The sequence below is a fragment of the Lolium rigidum genome, chromosome 7, assembly GCF_022539505.1.
Source record: "Lolium rigidum isolate FL_2022 chromosome 7, APGP_CSIRO_Lrig_0.1, whole genome shotgun sequence".
In the NCBI taxonomy this organism is placed as follows: domain Eukaryota; kingdom Viridiplantae; phylum Streptophyta; class Magnoliopsida; order Poales; family Poaceae; genus Lolium; species Lolium rigidum.
The window spans coordinates 132,975,932-132,995,822 of NC_061514.1; the positions used below are offsets into that span (position 1 = coordinate 132,975,932).

At 46.7% G+C, this 19,891-nt stretch overlaps 1 protein-coding gene and 1 pseudogene across 1 annotated transcript; both read left to right on the forward strand.

The window, feature by feature from the left end:
* Window positions 1-6: 6 nt before the first annotated feature.
* On the forward strand, window positions 7-1,594 carry LOC124678301 (phenolic glucoside malonyltransferase 2-like). Its single transcript, XM_047214210.1, has 2 exons — window positions 7-707; window positions 811-1,594. The coding sequence occupies exons 1-2, from the start codon at window positions 60-62 to the stop codon at window positions 1,477-1,479; spliced, it is 1,317 nt and encodes a 438-aa protein (XP_047070166.1). The 5' UTR covers window positions 7-59; the 3' UTR covers window positions 1,480-1,594.
* Window positions 1,595-10,163: 8,569 nt separating this feature from the next.
* LOC124672020 lies at window positions 10,164-16,084 on the forward strand (annotated as a pseudogene).
* The last annotated feature ends 3,807 nt before the right edge of the window (window positions 16,085-19,891 follow it).

Consider the following 19,891-nt stretch of genomic DNA (forward strand, 5'->3'; position numbering starts at 1 on the left):
CTTGAGCCCAGCGAGCGATCGCGTATCTCACAACTTGTTGCTGTACCGAGTCTACCCCCATGTCGCCAGTCAAAATTATCGGCGCCAGCTACGTCGGCGTGCCGGCGACGGCCGAGCTGCCGCCGGAGCCCATCAAGCTCACCGCGATGGAGGCACTGTGGGTCGTCATCCCGAAGCTGCAGCACGTCCTGCTTTACCACGACGCCGACATGCCGCCCTTCGACGACATTCTCCACTCGCTCAAGTCCTCCCTAGCCACCACTCTGGGCAGCTTCGCGCCGCTCGCCGGCAGGCTCGTCCACCTCAAGGACACCGGCGACGTGGGCATCAGCTGCTCCGCATCCGACGCCGTCAGGTTCGTCGTCGCCGAGTCCGACGCCGATATCCGCCGCCTCGCCGGTGACGAGGAGCACGACGTGCGCGTTCTCGAGGGGCTCGTGCCGGAGGTGGACATGAGCCAGCTGCCGACCGCCGTGCTCGCCGTGCAGGCCACGCGGTTCGAGGGCGGCTTCGCCGTCGGACTGACCGTGCACCACGGCGTGGCTGACGGGCGGTCGCTCTGGACCTTCGTGGAGGCGTGGGCGTCCGCGTGCCGTGGCGAGATACCGGCCGCGACGCCGACTTTCAACCGTTCCCTCATCAAGCTGCCCGGTGGCCAAGAGCTAGCCAGCAGCATCTTGCGGAAGATCGCGCCAAATTTGCCTTCGGTACGTTGTTGTTCCTCTGTCTCATAGTAGCCTTCGCTCGCTGACAGCTCGGACGCGTTTGACAACTAGTATACCTGTTTGTTTCCCGTTCGCGTGCGCGCAGGCGGCACTGGCATCGGCCGTCGGAGAAGACCTCACGAGCTTCACCCGCCGGACGTTCACCTTGGACGCGCACGACATCCAGCGCCTCAAACAGCGCATCGTCGACCTCGGCGAAGCCCACGGCACGCCCCTGCCTCGTCCCCCATCCGCCTTCGCGGCCATTGTCGCGCTGGCCTGGACGTCCTTCGCCCGATGCAAGCCTTTCGCCGCCGACGACGACTTGCTGCTCTTCTTCTTCGCCGACACCCGCGACCGCCTCGACCCACCCGTCGATGCGGGCTACATAGGCGTGTGCCTCGCCGGATGCACCGCGACGCTCCCCGCAGCTGAGCTACGCGGCGAGCGCGCCTTAGCCGCCGCGACATTGGCGGTGCAGGACGAGATCAACAAGATGAAGGAGGACCCAGTCGCTGGGTGGAATTTCATGAACCCAGCTCTCTGGGCATCGTTAGACCGGATGATGAACATATCAGGCTCGCCTGGCTTCAGGGCGTACGACATCGCCGACTTCGGGTGGGGAAAGCCAAGACGGACCGAGAATATCAAGATGAACCAGGATGGTCATGTGGCCATGATGCGCTCCAGGGATGGCCAAGGCGTGCAGGTATCGGTGGCACTGCTCCACACGACACAGATGGATGAGTTCAAGTCTCACTTTCTCATGTTTTAGACTGATGCAAAAATATTTTTTGATGGAGCTAGTGGTAGTACTCAGGTCAGGTTATACATATGGAATCAAATTTCAAGCATTCAGAGATGCTTAGAAGTATTATACATGATGTTTTGCACAACTTGACTTTCATTATTTGAACGGAGGGAGTATTGTAGTACATGATTTTTTTGCTACAACCAATTCGTTGTGCCCAGGGGCGAAGCTCCTCTTGGGGAAAGATATTTCCCTAAGGCAGTCGTTGACATAGGCATCCCCAATGGGCCTGCAAAAGATGGTACCCGGGGTTTACTGAAGGCCCAGGACTCGAAGAATAAGAAGACTTGGAAGCCCATTTAGTGTTAAGGAAAGATAGTTTGTATTAGGAAAGATAGAGATTTGTAGTCTTACGGGTTGGGTACGAAACCCTCCCGAACTCTGTAACTTGTGTATTACGAAGCCCTCGGCTCCACCCTCTATATAAGGGGGAGTCGAGGGACGAAGCAAGGATCGAATCTGTTGTTAACGCAACCCTAGTTTTACAATCATCGAGTACTTTTCGGCTGAAACCTTTGAGATCTACTTGCCCTCTACTTCTAGCGAAACCCTAGTCTACAATCTGTAGGCATTGACAAATTAATCCTTTGTCAATTGGCGCCGTCTGTGGGAATTAGAGGTTGCAAGGAGCTGATCTCGATGGCACGTCCAGAATCGTCGAGTTCGTCGGTGGCTAGCAATGCGATGGATCGAGGTAAACAGGAAAAAACTCATCTAGTCGACTTTATTCCTCACCCGCCCTCCCGTATGGATGCATGTGCCTATCTGGAGGAGCCCATCGTCATGACGTTCGGAGAATTCCGATTTGGCGTCAACAAAGAAGGATCCTACCGTCTCGAAATTCCGATCTCGTCGGAATTTTCAGCGGTCGATTCTAACTTTTCGTCGAGTGACGAGGAGTTTTCGTCGCCACGCTTCGTCGACACCAAGGCAAACGGAAAGCTCGCCAAGATCTTCAGCGACACATCTTTCGAGTCGTCTGCGGACTCCTTTATAAGCAGCGATTCCGACAGCATCGACAGCTTCAACTTCATCGACAAATCTGCTGCCATCGGAAAGGTCTTCACCAATCTATATGATGGTGTCACCAATCCTGACAAAAATCAATACGCAAAATACCATCAGATCTATGCGATAGAAGAGGCAGGCCGATCAGAACCAGAAACGTCAGAGGCTGTCGATGATTTGGGAAATCCATACATCGATCCCGCTGATCTCAGAAAAGGCCTAGGCACTAAATATGCTGGGTCTTCAACTCGCGCAAAAGTCCAACTCCCGCAAGTAGCGTGGGATAGGGTTGCAAGAGCCATGGATGGTTCAGAACCAATTACCACCACTGCTACTGTACAAGAACTACAAGCATATCAATATAGACTTGCTCGGGTAAGTAGAGAGTTGGAAAAACAGACAGCATCCTTGAATAGGAGAAAAGAGGCAGCTTCCGCGTCCAGCAGGCGTCGAGCAGAGCTCAGTCGACAATCAGAAACTTCGGCAGATAGCCATAGAGAGGCTCGACGGAGATCGAGATCTCGGCTGCAAAATATACCTGAAGAAGAGAGAGGACACATAATTCAAAATCTCGACATGTCTTTCATGACGATTGATACAAGGGGAAATATCATCCCGAAAACGCCAGAAGCAGGTTACATGGCAACGCAAGCTTACATCCTCGCGTCCAGACCACCTCCTGGGGACCCGAGAGAACCATTGTTCAATATGGCAATGGCTGGAGTAGGAGTTATGGGAACAGCATTTGCAGCCACGCCTCCCGAAGGAAATCCTAGGAAAAATAGTCCACGACCCACTACAACGGTTCAAGATCCACCGAGAACAAGTGGAGCAAGAGACACAACAGTTCAAGTGAGGGTGGATAGAGCGCGACAAGAAAGAAGGGAACGTCAGCACTCACCAGAAGTTGCCGACGAAGATATGTGTGGACTCCCGTGCTTTACGAGAAGAGTTCGAAAGACTCGAGTCCCAAAAGGGTTCAAGTTACCCGAGAATTTCAAGAAATTCGACGGCCTGCAGGATCCCAAGGATTGGCTCGTGGATTATCTCGAGATGGTGAAGTCGGTAGGAGGAACCAGAGCAACAGCTATGCAAAGTATCCAAGTTCACTTGAGTGGTGCCACAAGATCTTGGATAAAGAAACTACCCCGGTGCTCCATCGACGAGCCTGGGATAATTTCGAGGACATCTTCGTGAGAAATTTTCGATCCACCTGCAAGAAACCTGCGTCATTGGAAGAATTGAGGGCGTGTCGACGTAAACACGATGAGTCGATGAGAAAATATATACAGCGGTGGAAAATTATAAAAAACTCGGCAGAGGATATATCCGACGAGAGAGCAATAGATGCGTTCGTGGCGGTGAATTCGGCGAGGAGATTTCGTCGAGGACTTAGGGAGAACTAACCCTAAGACCATATCAGCACTAATGGAGATAGCTAATAAGTGGGCAGATGAAGAAGACGCAATATACAACAAGCGACACAGATCGCCAGAAGAGGATCGTGGTCGAAATTATCAAAATAGAAGGCGATTTTCTCGTCAGTTCTACAACAACGACGCCCCTGGCCATATATCGGCTGGCTTTCGAGGAAATCCTGGAGGGAATAGTCAAGATGACTATCAAAGGAGTAATGAGCAACAAGGCGACAACAGAGGTGATTCTCGCAGCAACAGGCAAAATAGTGGACCAAGGTTTCAAAGACCTTACGTGTCCCCCGAGGAGATGATGAACGGTCCGTGTCAAATGCACTTTTTTCTCGACAACAATGGAAAGAGGCAGTCAGGACATCTCCAGAAAGATTGCCGAAATTTTCAGGCAATGTTGCGAGCCGCAGGAATTGCAAATGCCCAAGCAATGAACAGAAACCCTCAGGGGCCAAGGAGTGAGATTCACCTTCCACCTCCTCTCGCAATCACGGACGAAAATCGGCATCAGCTCAGAATAGCGGCAGCACCACATCCACCACCGTATGTCGATCCTAACTCCAATGGTGCGGTCTCGATGATTCAGAAAGCTAGGCCATCCAACAGGGCGCAGAAGGTAATCTCACGACAAGTATTCATGGCAGAAAAGACGCCTCCACCAACAGTTGAGTACCTAAATTGGTCAGGGCAAGATATTGGCTTCACAATTGCGGATCATCCACAGCAAGTTCCTCGACCAGGACAATCGACACTCATCCTACCCGCAGTAATTGCTGGTTTTGATGTATCGAGAGTTTTTATAGATGGCGGCAGCAGTTTAAATCTTATGTATGCAGATACATTGAGGAAAATGAACATATCCCTGGCAAACCTGAAACCAACTGATACACGTTTCCATGGGATTACACCAGAGAAGCCAAGTTATCCATTGGGCAAGATCAACCTCGACGTTCGCGTTTGGAACCCGAGAAAACTACGGGATAGAGAATTTGGAGTTCGAAGTTGTGGATTTCCCGTCGCAAGTATCACGCTTTGTTAGGACGACCAAGCATACGCCGAGTTTATGGCGGTACCACATTATACGTATCTATTGTGGAGGTTGCCCGGACCCAAGGGACCCATTACAATTAAGGGAAGTTTCGAGTTATCTGATAAATGCGACAAGGATTTTCATCGACTGTCAGAAACTTTCGGGATGCAAGCAGAATATATGGCGCCAAGGTTCACTGATTATGATGTGCTGCCAGAAGTAGGGAGGTCTTCTAAGGAGCCAACTTTTAACACAACCAAGGATTCAAAAGAGGTACGGATCCACCCGACGGACCCAAAGAAAACGACATCCATTGCAACAAACATGGATATCGCATAGGAAAGCGCGCTCGTCGAGTTCCTCCGTGAGCACTGGAAAATCTTCGCATGGTGTCCAGCTGACATGCCAGGAGTACCCAGGGAACTTGCCGAGCACCACCTCAATTTGGATCCTCTCGCGAGACCAATCAAGCAACCTTTGCGGCATTTTTCGGAACCCAACCGCAAAGCTATGTTATCAGAAATAGATCGACTCAAAGATGTTGGTTTTATTAAAGAAATATCTACGTAAGCCACGTGGGTAGCTAACCCGAGTGATGGTGCCGAAGAAACACACAAAAGTCCTTCGCATGTGTGTCGACTTTACGTGTGTCAATAAACATTGTCCTAAGGATCACTTTCCCCTCCCAAGGATCGATCAAATCATCGACTCCACGGCAGGATGCGAACGTCTTTCCTTTTGGACGCGTACTCTGGTTATAACCAGATCAGATTAAAAGAAGAAGATGAAGCCAAGACAGCGTTCATAACACCTTACGGCGTGTTTGGCTACAAAATAATGCCCTTTGGTTTGAAAAACGCGGGAGCAACATATCAGCGGATGATGCAGAAGTGCCTAGCAACACAGATTAGAAAAAATGTGCAAGTCTACATTGACGATGTCGTGATAACATCAAAGAAGGGGTCGACTCTGATCGAAGATTTGAAGGAAACCTTCGACAACCTCGACAAGTTCTGCCTCAAGCTCAACCCGACAAAATGCTCTTTTGGAGTTCCTGCAGGAGAACTTCTCGGGTTCTTAGTATCAGCAAGGGGGATTGAAGCTAATCCCGAAAAAATCCAGGCCATCGTTACTATGAGAAAGCCAACAAAGTTGAAAGAAATACAACAGCTAACGGGGCGAGTCGCAGCTTTAAGCAGATTCGTCGCCAGGCTAGGAGAAAAGGCGTTGCCGTTCTACGCATTGATCAAACAGGGGGAAAAATTTCAACGCAACGAGGAAGCAGATAGGGCCTTCGAGAACCTCAAGCGGACAATTTCGACACCACCAATCTTGGTGGCGCCTAAAGATAAAGAACCTCTCCTCTTATACATTGCAGCCACACCTCAAGTGGTTAGCACGGTTCTGGTAGTCGAGAGAGAAGAAGAAGGAAAGCTTCATGGAGTTCGAAGCCGCGATATTTCATCGGCAAGTACTCGTCGCCTTCAAAACAGCGGTACCCGCAATATCGAAACCGGCGTATGGAGTATTCACGACAAGCAAGAAAATTGCGACACTATTTTTCGGCGCACCCGATAATAGTGGTCAATGAAGCTCCTTTGTCAAACATATTGAACAACCCAGAAGCTACGGGCCGTGTCTCCCTTTGGGGAATAGAACTTTCCCCTCGGGACATCACGTATGAAAAAAGAAAGGCAATAAAATCACAGGTTTTACCGGATTTCATCGCAGAGTGGATGGAGCTACAAAATACAGGGCCTCCAGATTTATCGAGAACCTGGACTATGAACTTTGACGGGTCCAAAAGGTTGGAAGGCGCTGGAGCAGGCGTAATACTAGTATCACCTGAAGGCGACAAGTTGAAGTATGTCTTACGGATGACGTTCCCAAACGCATCTAACAATGAAGCAGAATATGAAGCTCTCATACATGGGATGAAGATGGCGAAAGCTTGCGGGGCAACCCGATTGAAAATCTTCGGCGACTCACAATTGGTGGCACAGCAAGTTATGAACCAATGTGATGCAGTTAACGAAAGTATGATAGCATACAAGGAGGTGTACAATGAGCTGGAAAAATTGTTTGATGGATGCGAGGTAAACCACATCAGCAGGCTGAGTAACGACGAAGCCGATGTTCTTGCAAACATCGGGTCACAATGTCTCGCGATCCCTCCAGGCGTGTTTTGGGAAGAAATAAGCGAGAGATCAGCAAAGCCAGCAAAAATAAAGAAGAAGGAGAAAGAAGAGAAATCTGCGAGTACCACCAAAGACTCAGTAGAAGAAGAAGAGGAACAAGAGCTAGTCATGATGGTGCAAATTCCATGGATGCAGGCCTATATATCATACATCCTAAGGAAAACAATACCCGACGACCCAGTTGAAGCAAGGCGAATAATTAGGCGATCAAAAGCTTTTACTGTAGTAAAAGGGGAGTTGTACAAACGAAGTATCTCGGGTGTGCTACAGAGGTGTGTCACACCCGAAGAAGGAAGGATCATCCTAAAAGACGTACACGAAGGAATATGCGGGCATAACGCGAGCAGCCGAGCTATTGCGGCCAAAGTCTTCAGAGCAGGATTTTATTGGCTAACAGCAATCGAGGACGCGAAGGAAATAGTGCGAACCTGCGATGCGTGTCAAAGATTCGCGGCAAAACCTCACTCACCAGCAGCAGAACTTATGCCAATCCCACTGTCTTGGCCCTTTGCTCAATGGGGTCTCGACATGGTGGGAAAACTACACAAAGCTTCGCCAGGAGGATATGACTATATGCTCGTTGCTGTCGACAAATTTACTAAGTGGATAGAAGCAAAGCCGATAAATTCACCGGATGGCGCGTCGGCGATCAAGTTCGTGAAAAGCATCGTCTTTAGATTTGGAGTCCCTCACAGCATTGTCACAGACAACGGCAGCAATTTTACGTCCAAGGAGTTCAAGGCATATTGCGCAGAAGTGGGCATCAAATTGAGTTTTGCGTCTGTTGCACATCCACAGACCAACGGTCAAGTTGAGAAGGCCAATGGCATCATCTGCAATGGTATCAAGAAGCGCCTGTTAGGACCATTGGAAAAAGCTCGGCATACTTGGCCGGAGGAGCTGCCAAGTGTGTTGTGGAGTATTCGAACAACACCAAATACGGCGACACAGGAGACGCCGTTCTTTCTAGTCCATGGAGCTGAGGCAGTCCTGCCGATAGAAATAGAGCATGATTCTCCAAGAGTTACAGAATATGATGAAGAAACTTCGAGAAAAGCTTTGGAGGATGATGTTGACGCACTTGATGAAGCTCGAGACGAAGTCCTGTCACGAGTCGCCAAATATCAACAGGACCTGAAAAATTACCACAGTCGACGATTGCGGCCAAGATCCTTCCAAGTTGGTGACCTGGTTTTGCGACTCAATCAAAAAAGTCATAAAAAACTTGAGTCACCATGGCTAGGATCTTACATCGTCACATAAGTAATCGAAGGAGGAGCATACAGAATCAAAGACAAGAAGACGGGGATTGCCGAGCCAAATCCTTGGAACGTGGCGCAGCTCAGGCGTTTTACGCCTAGATGTCGAAATATAGTCTCCTTTGTAAACATACAATGTACTGAAACGCCCGCGAGTTTTCAGACGCACTCTTTTCCTTTTTCGGGGCACCGAGTGGGGCCGGGAAAGGTTTTTAATGAGGCGGGCTCGCGGTGCTGCAATATAATAAAGATAGTGGAATTATATATCTTTTCGACAGACTCGGGGGCTTCCCCCTACAAAGATACAATATATATATATGGTGCCAACAAAATACAATTCGCGACAATATCTCGCCTTGGTATAAAATACCTCGCCAAAATAAAAATATATCGACAAACAGCGGTCAACATAAAGCTCGGGGCTCATACCCACAAAAATAATACAGTATTTATTTTGCCTTGGGTAACCTCGCACTATAAAACAAAAATACTGCCATCAAAACGCCCGGGGGCTTGGCGTTGAAAATAAAAACATAGTGACTTTACAGTACAAAAATATATACACAAGACACAATTATTGGAACAGCTTGTCTTCAGGGATTTCCCAGTATGTTGTCTATTGTCAAGCGCTCATTATTTACAGCACGAGTGCTATGCTCAGCGTAGCTGCCCTTCACGAAGAATTCGGCGTCCATCCGAAGAAGTCCATCCATCATATCTTCGGCAACAGGAGTAACAATATCATCATACTTGCCGAAGCTTTTCTTCCTCTTCGCCATCTTGGCCAAGCACTTCGGGACAATCTGCCCCACGTCTAACTTCGGGTAGCAGATTTTTATCATGATCATAGCAAATCTTGCGCCAGCAACCAATTGGGCCCGTACAAAACCATGGATTCGAGGAGCATCCCGAAATTTGTCCATTAAAGCAGGAAGAGTCTCTGGCATCTTGTTGCGAGGAAACATGGTGCCATAAACCAGAGACAGAGTCCTTGTACAGAAGTCGAGATAATCGCGAACCTGGAGTGCGCGATCCTGAAACCTGACAATCTGGCGAGTTCGTTCAGGCGTGCCCCAAAAACTTGAACCATGATCCTTAGCAAGCCGAAGAAGTACATTGGATCGAGCTTCGACACGCTCATCTTCAGTAGCAGCATTCAAAAAAGAACCTATTTTTCGAAAGAATCAGCAAGCAGCGAGGAGACAAGCAAGGAGGAAAAGAAAAAAACACGACAATGATAAATGAAGCATACCTGCCATATCCAAGCTAGCATCTGTCAACAGTTCAAGCATAAAATTTTCGCGGGATGTAGCTGCAGCAGCTTCAGCAACGGCGGCATCCTTTTCAGTTATGGCATCTTGAGCTTGTTGGAGCGCAGCTTTCTCCCTCTCAGAAGATTTTCGAGACTGTTCCATGAGCATAAGGGATTGCTTCTTCATGGATTGAAGCTGTTGTCGAAGTTCTTCCAAATCTTCTGCCGAATATTTACTCGCAGAATCTTCAACAAATTTAATAGCGACAGGGGTTTTCTTCGAAGAAGACGAAGGAAAAACTTCGGAAGGACCGGGAGTTGACGTATAGTTGTCAAAAATTAACTGAAAAAATAAATTTCGACATCAATTGTTGAGGAAAAGATAGATTTTCATTCATTCTCATAATATATACATGTCTATTACAAAAGAAGGACCTCTAGAGACCTACTGAAGCAGTCATTGCCAAGAACACTATGGCGACAGTGCCAAAAGAAGGAGGTAAACTAAAAAGGAAAAAGCAAAGGGACATTCAACTAGACCTCCGGCTTTGATGAACTAGGAGTCGAAGATGGCTTTATCCCGAAATAAGACAGGATTTTCTTCGTGTTGGGCTTTGCCGCCTTGATCAACGATCGCCATTTCGTCTGCTCTATCTGTTCCGTGTCGCCCACTTTCGCCCAGTCGATAGTTTGTTGACTATCAGCGACCAAGGCAACAGTGCTTTCAACAGCGCCCTTTAAACTTTCTTGGCGCATCTTCAGCCCAAGATCTTCTGGTCGATTAAAGCACTTGGCAAGAGTAAGGAAAGTTGCGGGTTCCTCTTTCTTCGGGAAGAAGTAGGGGAAGAGTCGCGACAGCCCTGCCCTAGCTTGATCAATGCCCTCGCGTGCTTCTGTCCCATGGAATTCAAGGAACGAAACGGCGTCAAGAAGAGGATCATTATCGGGATCTTCAAGCTCAAATTCTTGAGAGGTTTTACCTGTCAAAATAAAAAAAATTCCGATCAACAAATGAGTGCAGGAAAAAGAGTCCAAAGGATATGAAGTGGCTCAGATACTTACTGACAAAGCGATGATTTTGCGACCTTAGACGCTTAAGGATCGCTTCTTCACGAGCAGATTGTGCAGTTATATGCTCGCTTAGCGAAGTCTCGGCATCGTGAAGTCGCTTCCTAAGATCTTCGACACCAGCAGCATCGGCCTTGGCTTTGTCAGCTTCTCGCCTAGCTTGAACGGCATCTGACTCGGCCTTCTTACGAGCCTCTTCACTTTGCTCTAATTTTTGAGCAAGTGTATTGGCACGCTCGTTGACTTCCGCCAGTTTTTCTGCCAAGAAAGTTGAAATCAGTTAAAAATATCGACAACAAAGGAGTAAGAAAGCGGAAGCAAAAAAGAAGCAGCCAGGCATTACCTTCGCTTTCTTTGGCATAATCACGGTACCCAATGAATTGAGCACCAATACGAAAAAGCTCCTTCATCATAGGCTGTTAAAGAAAGATAGATAAAGAAAATGTCGATATGGGCAAAACATGAGGGCACACAGAAGCAAACGGAGGAAATATAGACAGAGACAAGTAAAATAAAAACTTACATCATCCAAGAGAGGGTTAGAGGAGCTACTCAATTGGAGAGTAGGCTCCGGGATTGTTTCAATCCTTGCCCTTTTTGGTGAAGGGACAAGGGGGCTTGAAGGAGGAGTAGCAGCGCCGACGTTTTGTTGAGGAGGCGAAGTTTCCTCTCCTTCAACTGGCGTCTCCGAGGCGACTAGTGTATGTGGCGTACTCGTTCGAGCAGCCACATCAGAAGCTGGTACTTCTTCTTCATCATCACTACGATTAAATGTTGGCAACATAAAAAGCAAGATAGACAAAAATCTTCAAGTGAAATAATAAAAGAGAGAGAGGGAACTTACGAACTGATGAGGGTCTCAAGATATGGATCATAAGCTGCCTTCGGCATGAAGGAACAGACTTCTTCGGGCTTGGAGGTGCCGGAATCTTCGACATCATTCCTCTTCCTTTTGTTCTTTGGAGAAACAAGCAGGAGGAGGAGATTGTGCCGATGCGATGGCTTCGGAGGCAGCCTCCTTTTCATCGGATCCCGCAGATTTTCGAGAATCTGCGGGTTCATTCACAAAAGAGGGGGCATCTTGGTTATCGTCGGAGATAACGGCCCTTTCTTCGACTTCTCCACCTTCAGGAAGGGGAGGAAGCGAAACAAGATTTGGATGGTTTTATATAAAAATAAGGGAAGATGTCAAAAAAGGAGTTACAACAAAAATAGCAAGAAAATAACAAATTAAGCGACAATGTTTACCTTAGGAAGCGCATTGGTGGCGCTGTATGGTTTTACACGACAAGAGGAAGGGATAGGATCTTTTTTGTTGAGAGAGGAGATTTTTCGGACAAGCCTTTCCAAGTCCTTGACTTCCAGATTAGTCGACAAACGATCTGTGTCTTCATCGCCAGCATAATTCCAGAGAGGGTTTTTGCGAGCCTGAAGAGGTTGCACTCTGGTTCTAAGGAAATACGCTGTAATTTGGATACCTGACAATTCTTTGCCACGAGTATTCTGCAACTCATGGATGCGAGTCATCAAGGCCTCTGTCGAAGCTTTTTCTTCCTCGGTAGCCTCTGCATCCCAAGAACGGCGGCGAAGGATTTTCTCGGCACCATCGAAAGGAGGGATATTGTCTTCAGCACATCCATGGTTCTCCTCCCGAATATACAACCACTTCTTGCGCCACCCTTGAACTGAATCAGGGAGTTTGACGTCGAAGTAATTGACTGTGGAGCGAACAGAAATAACAACGCCGCCTATATTATAGGCGACATTGGGAGAGCCATTACGGCGACAGAAGAAAATGCGCTTCCATAATGCCCAGTTAGGATGGACACCAAGGAAGGCCTCACAGAGGGTGATGAAAATAGAGATATGGAGGATTGAGTTAGGAGTAAGATGGTGAAGTTGAAGACCGTAGACAAAAAGCAATCCACGGAGAAAAGGATGAATGGGGGCGGAAAGACCGCGGATGAGATGATCGACGAAACTTACCCGATACCCCATTGGAGGGGTTGGGTAGCTTTCTTCACTAGGGAAGCACACCGCCTTGGGTTTCTTGCTAATCCCCAGTTTCTTCAAGAGATTGATGTCTTGGTTGGTGATCTTGGACCTTTCCCATTCCGCGGTCCCCAGATCTGCGGCGGCCATTGATGATTCAGGCGTGATGTGCTTGATCAACCGACGCGGTGGCATCAACAATGGCGCAGGAGTACAGCTTGGAGAAGATGAGCTCAAGGAGTTGTGGGGCGCAGGAGAAGATTTTGCGAGAGGGAGAATGGCGTGAGCAGAAGTGCTCGAGGAAGAAGAAGAAGATCTTATATAGGGGTGCGGCGAAACGTTGGACCGTTGGATGGAAAAGAGGTGTGGTAGATGATAACCACGTGAATACAAGGGTAAAAAAGTATTTTAAAACTGGAGAGGTTACGGAACGTGTGCCAGAAAAAGTGGAGAAAATGTGTCCCCCACTTGCACGACGTGTCAATCAGATGAGGAATTTGGACCCACAAGGCAGTGAGAGGAGCGGTTTTCGCATGTTTCCAAAACAGAAATCGTGGTTATCATCAGCAATGACGTCATCATGGTAAAAGAAAAGCTCGACTATGAAGCTGGGAGAGATTATCGACAACGCAAGATTATTTCGGGAGCCTTTGATCAAATACAAGTTTTTGCCCAAACGCTCGGGGGCTACTTTGGAAAAATAGAAAACTTCGAGTATGACAAGATAGAAATGGCGAGAGCCTATGACCAAATGCAAGAATTTGTTCACAGCCTCGGGGGCTACTCCCATCGGGAGCGCTGGTCGCGCACCCGATAGATATAAAAATATCGAGAAAGATTATAAATATAGCGGCAAATGATACTAATCTGTGGAGCCTACACCCAAGCACAAGTTCTTGGCTATAGCCTCGGGGGCTACTCCCATCGGGAACGCTGTTCGCGTGCCCGATGAATTTTTATTAAAAGAAAGAAGTAGAAGTGAGTATATTTCGAGTTACGCAGATAACTCTACATATACTCCCATCGGGAAGACAAAATAAATCATCAAATATGACTCGATAAAATGTGCTATTCCAATAGCCGAAAAGCACTCGACAATATATTCTCAGAGCGCTAAAAGTCGCGAATAAATCTCTGAATGCCGCAAAACTTTGCGAAGGTAAGACCCCGGATCCGTTCTGAGCGGCGTGGCACCGTCTCTGACGGCGGACTGCTACTTTTTTCCGTATCAACAGATACGAAGAAAATCCTAACGGACGCGTTAGGTACCCGATAAAATATGACTCGGGACTCGACGAGAATGGTAAGACCTTAAGCGGCACCCGTCGAAGTTTACACCGAGTATCCCGAGATCATGTCCAGGGACGTGATCTTGAAGTAGGTTTTTGCGGATTGCCACTAGAGCAGTTAACTAGTACCTGATCCGTCAGATGAACTAGCCCCAACTACCGTTATCCCTGTACAAAATAGTATTTGCATATCGAAAGATTATGTAATGAGTAAAGTTGGAGATTTTCCTTGATTCTTCGATTCAAGAAAAATCTCGGGGGCTACTGACATAGGCATCCCCAATGGGCCTGCCAAAGATGGTACCCGAGATTTATTGAAGGCCCAGTACTCGAAGAATAAGAAGACTTGGAAGCCCATTTAGTGTTAAGGAAAGATAGTTTGTATTAGGAAAGATAGAGATTTGTAGTCTTACGGGTTGGGTACGAAACCCTCCCGAACTCTGTAACTTGTGTATTACGAAGCCCTCGGCTCCACCCTCTATATAAGGGGGAGTCGAGGGACGAAGCAAGGATCGAATCTGTTGTTAACGCAACCCTAGTTTTACAATCGTCGAGTACTTTTCGGCTGAAACTTTCGAGATCTACTTGCCCTCTACTTCTAGTGAAACCCTAGTCTACAATCTGTAGGCATTGACAAATTAATCCTTTGTCAGTCGTCCTACCTTGATTTTTGGTGAATACATTTAGATGCACATGTTTTTTTTGAATATTTTGAATGGTCGTGCATCAAAAACAGACTCCTCGTGAGAAAATTATGCTTGTTTAAAATTATGCTTGTTTTAGTGAACATTGTGTAAAATCGACTTGGAACCAGAAACATAGACAAACAATGATTTTATATTTCTATTATAGAGATTTCTCATGAATCTTAGTATATTTTTATTATAGAGATTTATCATGAATCTTAGTATATGCAGGATAACTTTGTGATATTTATTATATAAACGTGTAAAATTAAAAATTACTCGTGTTCTTTATACCGTACTACCTCTGTTTCAATGAATAAGGCACACATATATTCTAAGACAAATTTTGACCAACAATATTAAGCAATAAAATCTAGTATGTTGTACGTAAATAGTATCGTTGGATTCATATTAAAAAAATACTTTCTAATAATGCTATACAACAATTTCTTTCATATATTTAGAGTATTTTTTGTCAAAGAAAAATACGAAAAATAAGGACACCTTATTCATTGGACTAGAGAGAGTTTGTGTTCGCCACTACAACATGTGGAGCATCACGACTTTTGTATGGAAATGTCTACACAATTAGAGATACGACTAGGGATATATTTTTCAAATGGATGGCAACGTGGTGACCCTTCTTCGCCTTAGGCTATTTTTACTTTCTTTTGTTGCCGAGAACTTCAATTTTATTTTTGGTTCTAACTTGTACTAGATTAGTATGGTTGTCTGCATATATCGTTGACAAAATCGAACTCGTTTGACGGCTACATATTCCCCTTCGCCCATAGGCGGCACTGGCATCGCCCATCGGGGCAGACCACCCGTGGTTCACCCGCCGACGTTAACCTCGGATGCGCCAGACATCCATAGCCTCAAGTAGCGCATCGTCCACGTAAGAGAAGCCCACGTCCCCCCGCTTCCTCGTCCCCCGTCCGCCTTCACCGCCATTGTCAAGCTAGCCTGGACGTGCTTCGCTCACTGCAAGTCGTTCGCCTCCAATGAAGATCTGCTGCTCTTCTTCTTCGCCGACACCCGCAACCGCCTCGAACCACCCGTTGACGCGGGCTACATTGGCGTGTGCCTCAGTAGGTTCCTCGCGATACTCCCTACAGCTGAGCTCCGCAGCGAGCGCGCTCTGCGTGCCGCAACATTGGAGGTACAGGGCGAGATCAACAAGATGAAGGAGGATCTGGTCGTTGGGTGGAATTGATTACCACGACTCTCTAGGTTTGAATAGACCGGATAATGAGACATATCAGGCTCATCTGGCTTCAGGGCGTACCAGATTGCCGACTTCGGGTGGGGAATGCCAAAACGGACGGAGTACGTTTCTATTTGCCTTCTAAGTAACTGATACGTCTCAAACGTATCTATAATTTTTTATGCTGCATGCTCGTTTTACACCAATTCATATATGTTTTGCTTATACTTTGTTGCACTTTTACATGATTTCCGGCACTAACCTATTAACAAGATGCTACAATGTCAGTTCCCTGTTTTCGGCTGTTTTTGTATTTCAAAAAAAATATACAGGAAATATTTTTGGAATTGGATGAAACAAAAGCCGAAATCAATATTTTACCGAAACGAGGTTCACCCACACAACACTTACCAAACCATTGAAGATTATTCAGCTATGTGAAGCGAAAGCACTTGACGAAATTCTCGTGTGTCCTCAAGAACATTTGGTCATCATAAGTTCAACAACCGGCTTGTACTTTGCTATAGAAAGGATTGGGCCACTCGTTGCAATTATTATTATTGCATTTTATTTACTCGTACTTTATTTTTTTGCAATATCAAATACCCTGCAAACATGTTTGCTAGTGTTTACAGTGAATCCTCGATCAAAACTGCTCGTCAACACCTTCTGCTCCTCGTTGGGTTCAACACTCTTATTTATCGAAAGTACTACGATACACCTCCTATACTTGTGGGTCATCAAGACTATTTTCTGGCACTGTTCTCGGGGAGTGAAGCGCTATTGAAGAATGGAATTGGTAAAGGCAACTTTTACTGTAAATGTTGTTTTTATTTATGTCTGCTAATGCTTTATTTCATTATGGAGGCGTCTCCATTTGACCCTCTATTTGGAATTACTACTACCACTGTTACGGTAGTCGATGAACCATCGCGTGCTCAATTGAATCCTTTTAAAATACGTATGAAAATTATAGAACTTGTTATGAATAACTGCTATTATGGAGATGGAACTGCCCATCCGAGTGATCATTTACTCTTTATACATGAATTATGCGAGTTGTTCAAGTGTGAAGGTATCTCAATGGACCAAGTTAAGAGGAAATTATTCTCTTTATCACTTAAGTGAAGAGCTACGGAATGGTATAAGATGCTGAAGAATGGCCGATCTATTGGATGGGAGGAAATTGTACCTCTCTTTTATTCTAAATTCTATCCTCCAAGTGAGATTCATAAAGATCGGAATCAAACATATAATTTCTGCCCTCAAGATGAAGAGAGTATTGCCCAAACGTGGAGGAGATTGAAGTCACTAATGCTCAAATGCCCCATTCATGAGCTCCCCGGTAATATTGTTATTAATAACTTCTATGCAAGGATTTCTCTTCATGATAAGGATTTATTGGATGCTTCTTGTTATGGATCATTTACATGTATGAAAGAAGAAGCTAAGTGGGATCTTCTCAACCGCATTCAGGAAAATACTGAAGGATGGGAGAATGATAAAGGAAGAAAGTCGGGTATTAAGTATAAGAGATTTCTATTTTCGTGCCCTCAGGTCCTTAGTTGTACTCAGTTTTCCCCAGCTCCTTAGTTTTTCCTCAGTTTTCCCCAAGACCTTGTTTGAAACCCGCAGAAGGAGCTCAGACGGGAGGATTCCCGTTTAGTTGACCGTTCCGTGCTGACGTGTGGGGCCACGCCGTGTGGGGCCGCGTCGCGTGGGGCTGGTAGAAAGGGACCGCGTGGGACAGGACGAGACCGCGTTTGGTTGCACATGAGCAGGAGCTGGGTTCTGTCTCTCTCTCGGCCCCAAATTGGCATTATTAAGAGCATATTTTCCCCCTCTTTCTCTCTGTCCTTTTTCACCAAATTAGTATCAAATCTAGAGAAGCTTGCATTTCTGTCTTTCTTCAATTATTTGTGCCTTTTGGCCTTCGTTGTTTGCCCAATATGGCAGCAAATCTAGTACTCCTTCTGGTCCATATGTATGTAGTTAAATCTAGAAGCAAATCTCCAGGGTAATGTACGATAAATTCACAGTCATAGTAAATCGAGAAAATAAAGTAGGGCCAACAAAATATAGTAGAATAGGGATAGATAATAGGGATATATACTAGGGATCCCTCCCTAGATAATAAGTTGCATACACAGCAGCCAATATAGTAACAAGTTCGAGGTTCTTCACAACACCATCATACTAACAACATCACAACAAGGGACCCCTAGCTAACAACAAAATAGAAGCTGCCTTGCAGCAGTAGCAGCACACGTCCAGGACTCCGCCTACCCCATCTGGCTCTGCCTCCACTTGTTGCTCCCCTTGGGCGCCTTGGGCTTGCGCGGAGGTATGCGCCCGACGGAGATCTCCACCCGCTGCAAGTTGCGGAGGTAAATGTCGAGCGCCTTGTGCTTGGCGCGGAAGGAGTAGACGTTCGCCGTCGTGCCGACCTTGGGAAAGGTCTTTCCGATGTCCTCGGCGTGCATGAGGAGGCAGTTGAAGTCGGTGCCGCCGAGTCTCCTCGTGCAGAAGGGGCACCTGTAGACATCCTTGGCGAAGTAGGAGATGTACTGGCCGACCTGCAGCCTCCGCAGCACCTGCCGAGTCTTGGTGTGCTGGTCCTCGTCGTCGCTGCTGACGTCGCTGCCAGACACATGATCCATATCAAACGGAAACTATGAGTGAATGAGTTGCAACGATGACTTACGTGCATGATAACAAAGTTAGAAAAAATAGAGCCAGCCTCAGTTAGAGTGGACACGATTATATATCTACCGGGACGGTGTTAGCGAACCAAACCTCATGCACAACAGATTTGTACACAACAATGGTTCGCTGAACCCTCCCTGTAAAAATTTGTGCCCAACGATTCATCATAGGCAAAGAAACAGATTCCAAATCTGAATTTGAACATATTCCAGATTATTTGCAAAATTAAACGGTTGATATCTTTTGATTTATGCATAAAATAACTGATTCAGATCTCATGATTACTTGCATAAATTAACTGATTGAGATCCCATTATTACTTGCATAAATTAACCGAACGGCCGAACCCCAAATCTTAAACGAAATCAAGAAGGGATCAAAACAAAATGGAATAAAATCGGCGCAATAACTCAATACTCATCCATCTACAGATCGGCACTAATAGTTACTAGGGAACCAGCAAAAATAGGGTTCAAAAAGGAATGGGGAACAAAAAAGGGAGCAAACTGTAGTTACCTCGGTCCATGGGTCGTCCATGCAGGTGTCGTAGGGGTTCGAGGGCGAGATGTACGGCACCTCCTCATAGGGGTCCCATCCCGGCGGGATCTGACCGCCACCGGCGGCAGCCTCCGATGCACCGACGGCGACGGCCGTTGAGGGGACGGCGTCGAAGAGGGAGGCGTCACGCTTGGAGCCGGCGGCATCGTGGATGATGGAATTCGCAATCTCCTTGTCCATCTCGCCGGCAGAGGAGAGGGAGAGGGAGAGGGTTTTTTGCTTTGGAGAAGATGATGGGACGTGAGAGGCGGCGTTGCATGAGCGAGTGAGAGTGACAGAGATAGTGCGAGGAGGCGTCTATAAAGGCTAGGGGTGGTTAATGCGACGCGTCCTACGCGTCCACCATTGCACGTCTGCACGTCTTGGACTTCTGCAACGCGACACGCGTCCACGATTGCACGTCTTCGACTTCTGCACCGCGCCCCGCGTCTACGCGCCAACAATTGCACGTCTTCCACTTCTGCATCGCAACACGTGTACTCGAGTCTAACCCTCAAAATTTAGATATACTCAGGTATACCCTCGAGTCTTATACTAGCATTTATTGTGTGCTCAGTTTTCCCCTTGAGTGCTAATACTGGCTAGTGCAATAAACTCAATTTTACCCTCAAGTGGTTGGTCAACAAAGATTCAACAAATGAGATTAACTAGTTAAATGAGTCATTTAATATGCAAAAAATTCCAAAAAAGAGTGGT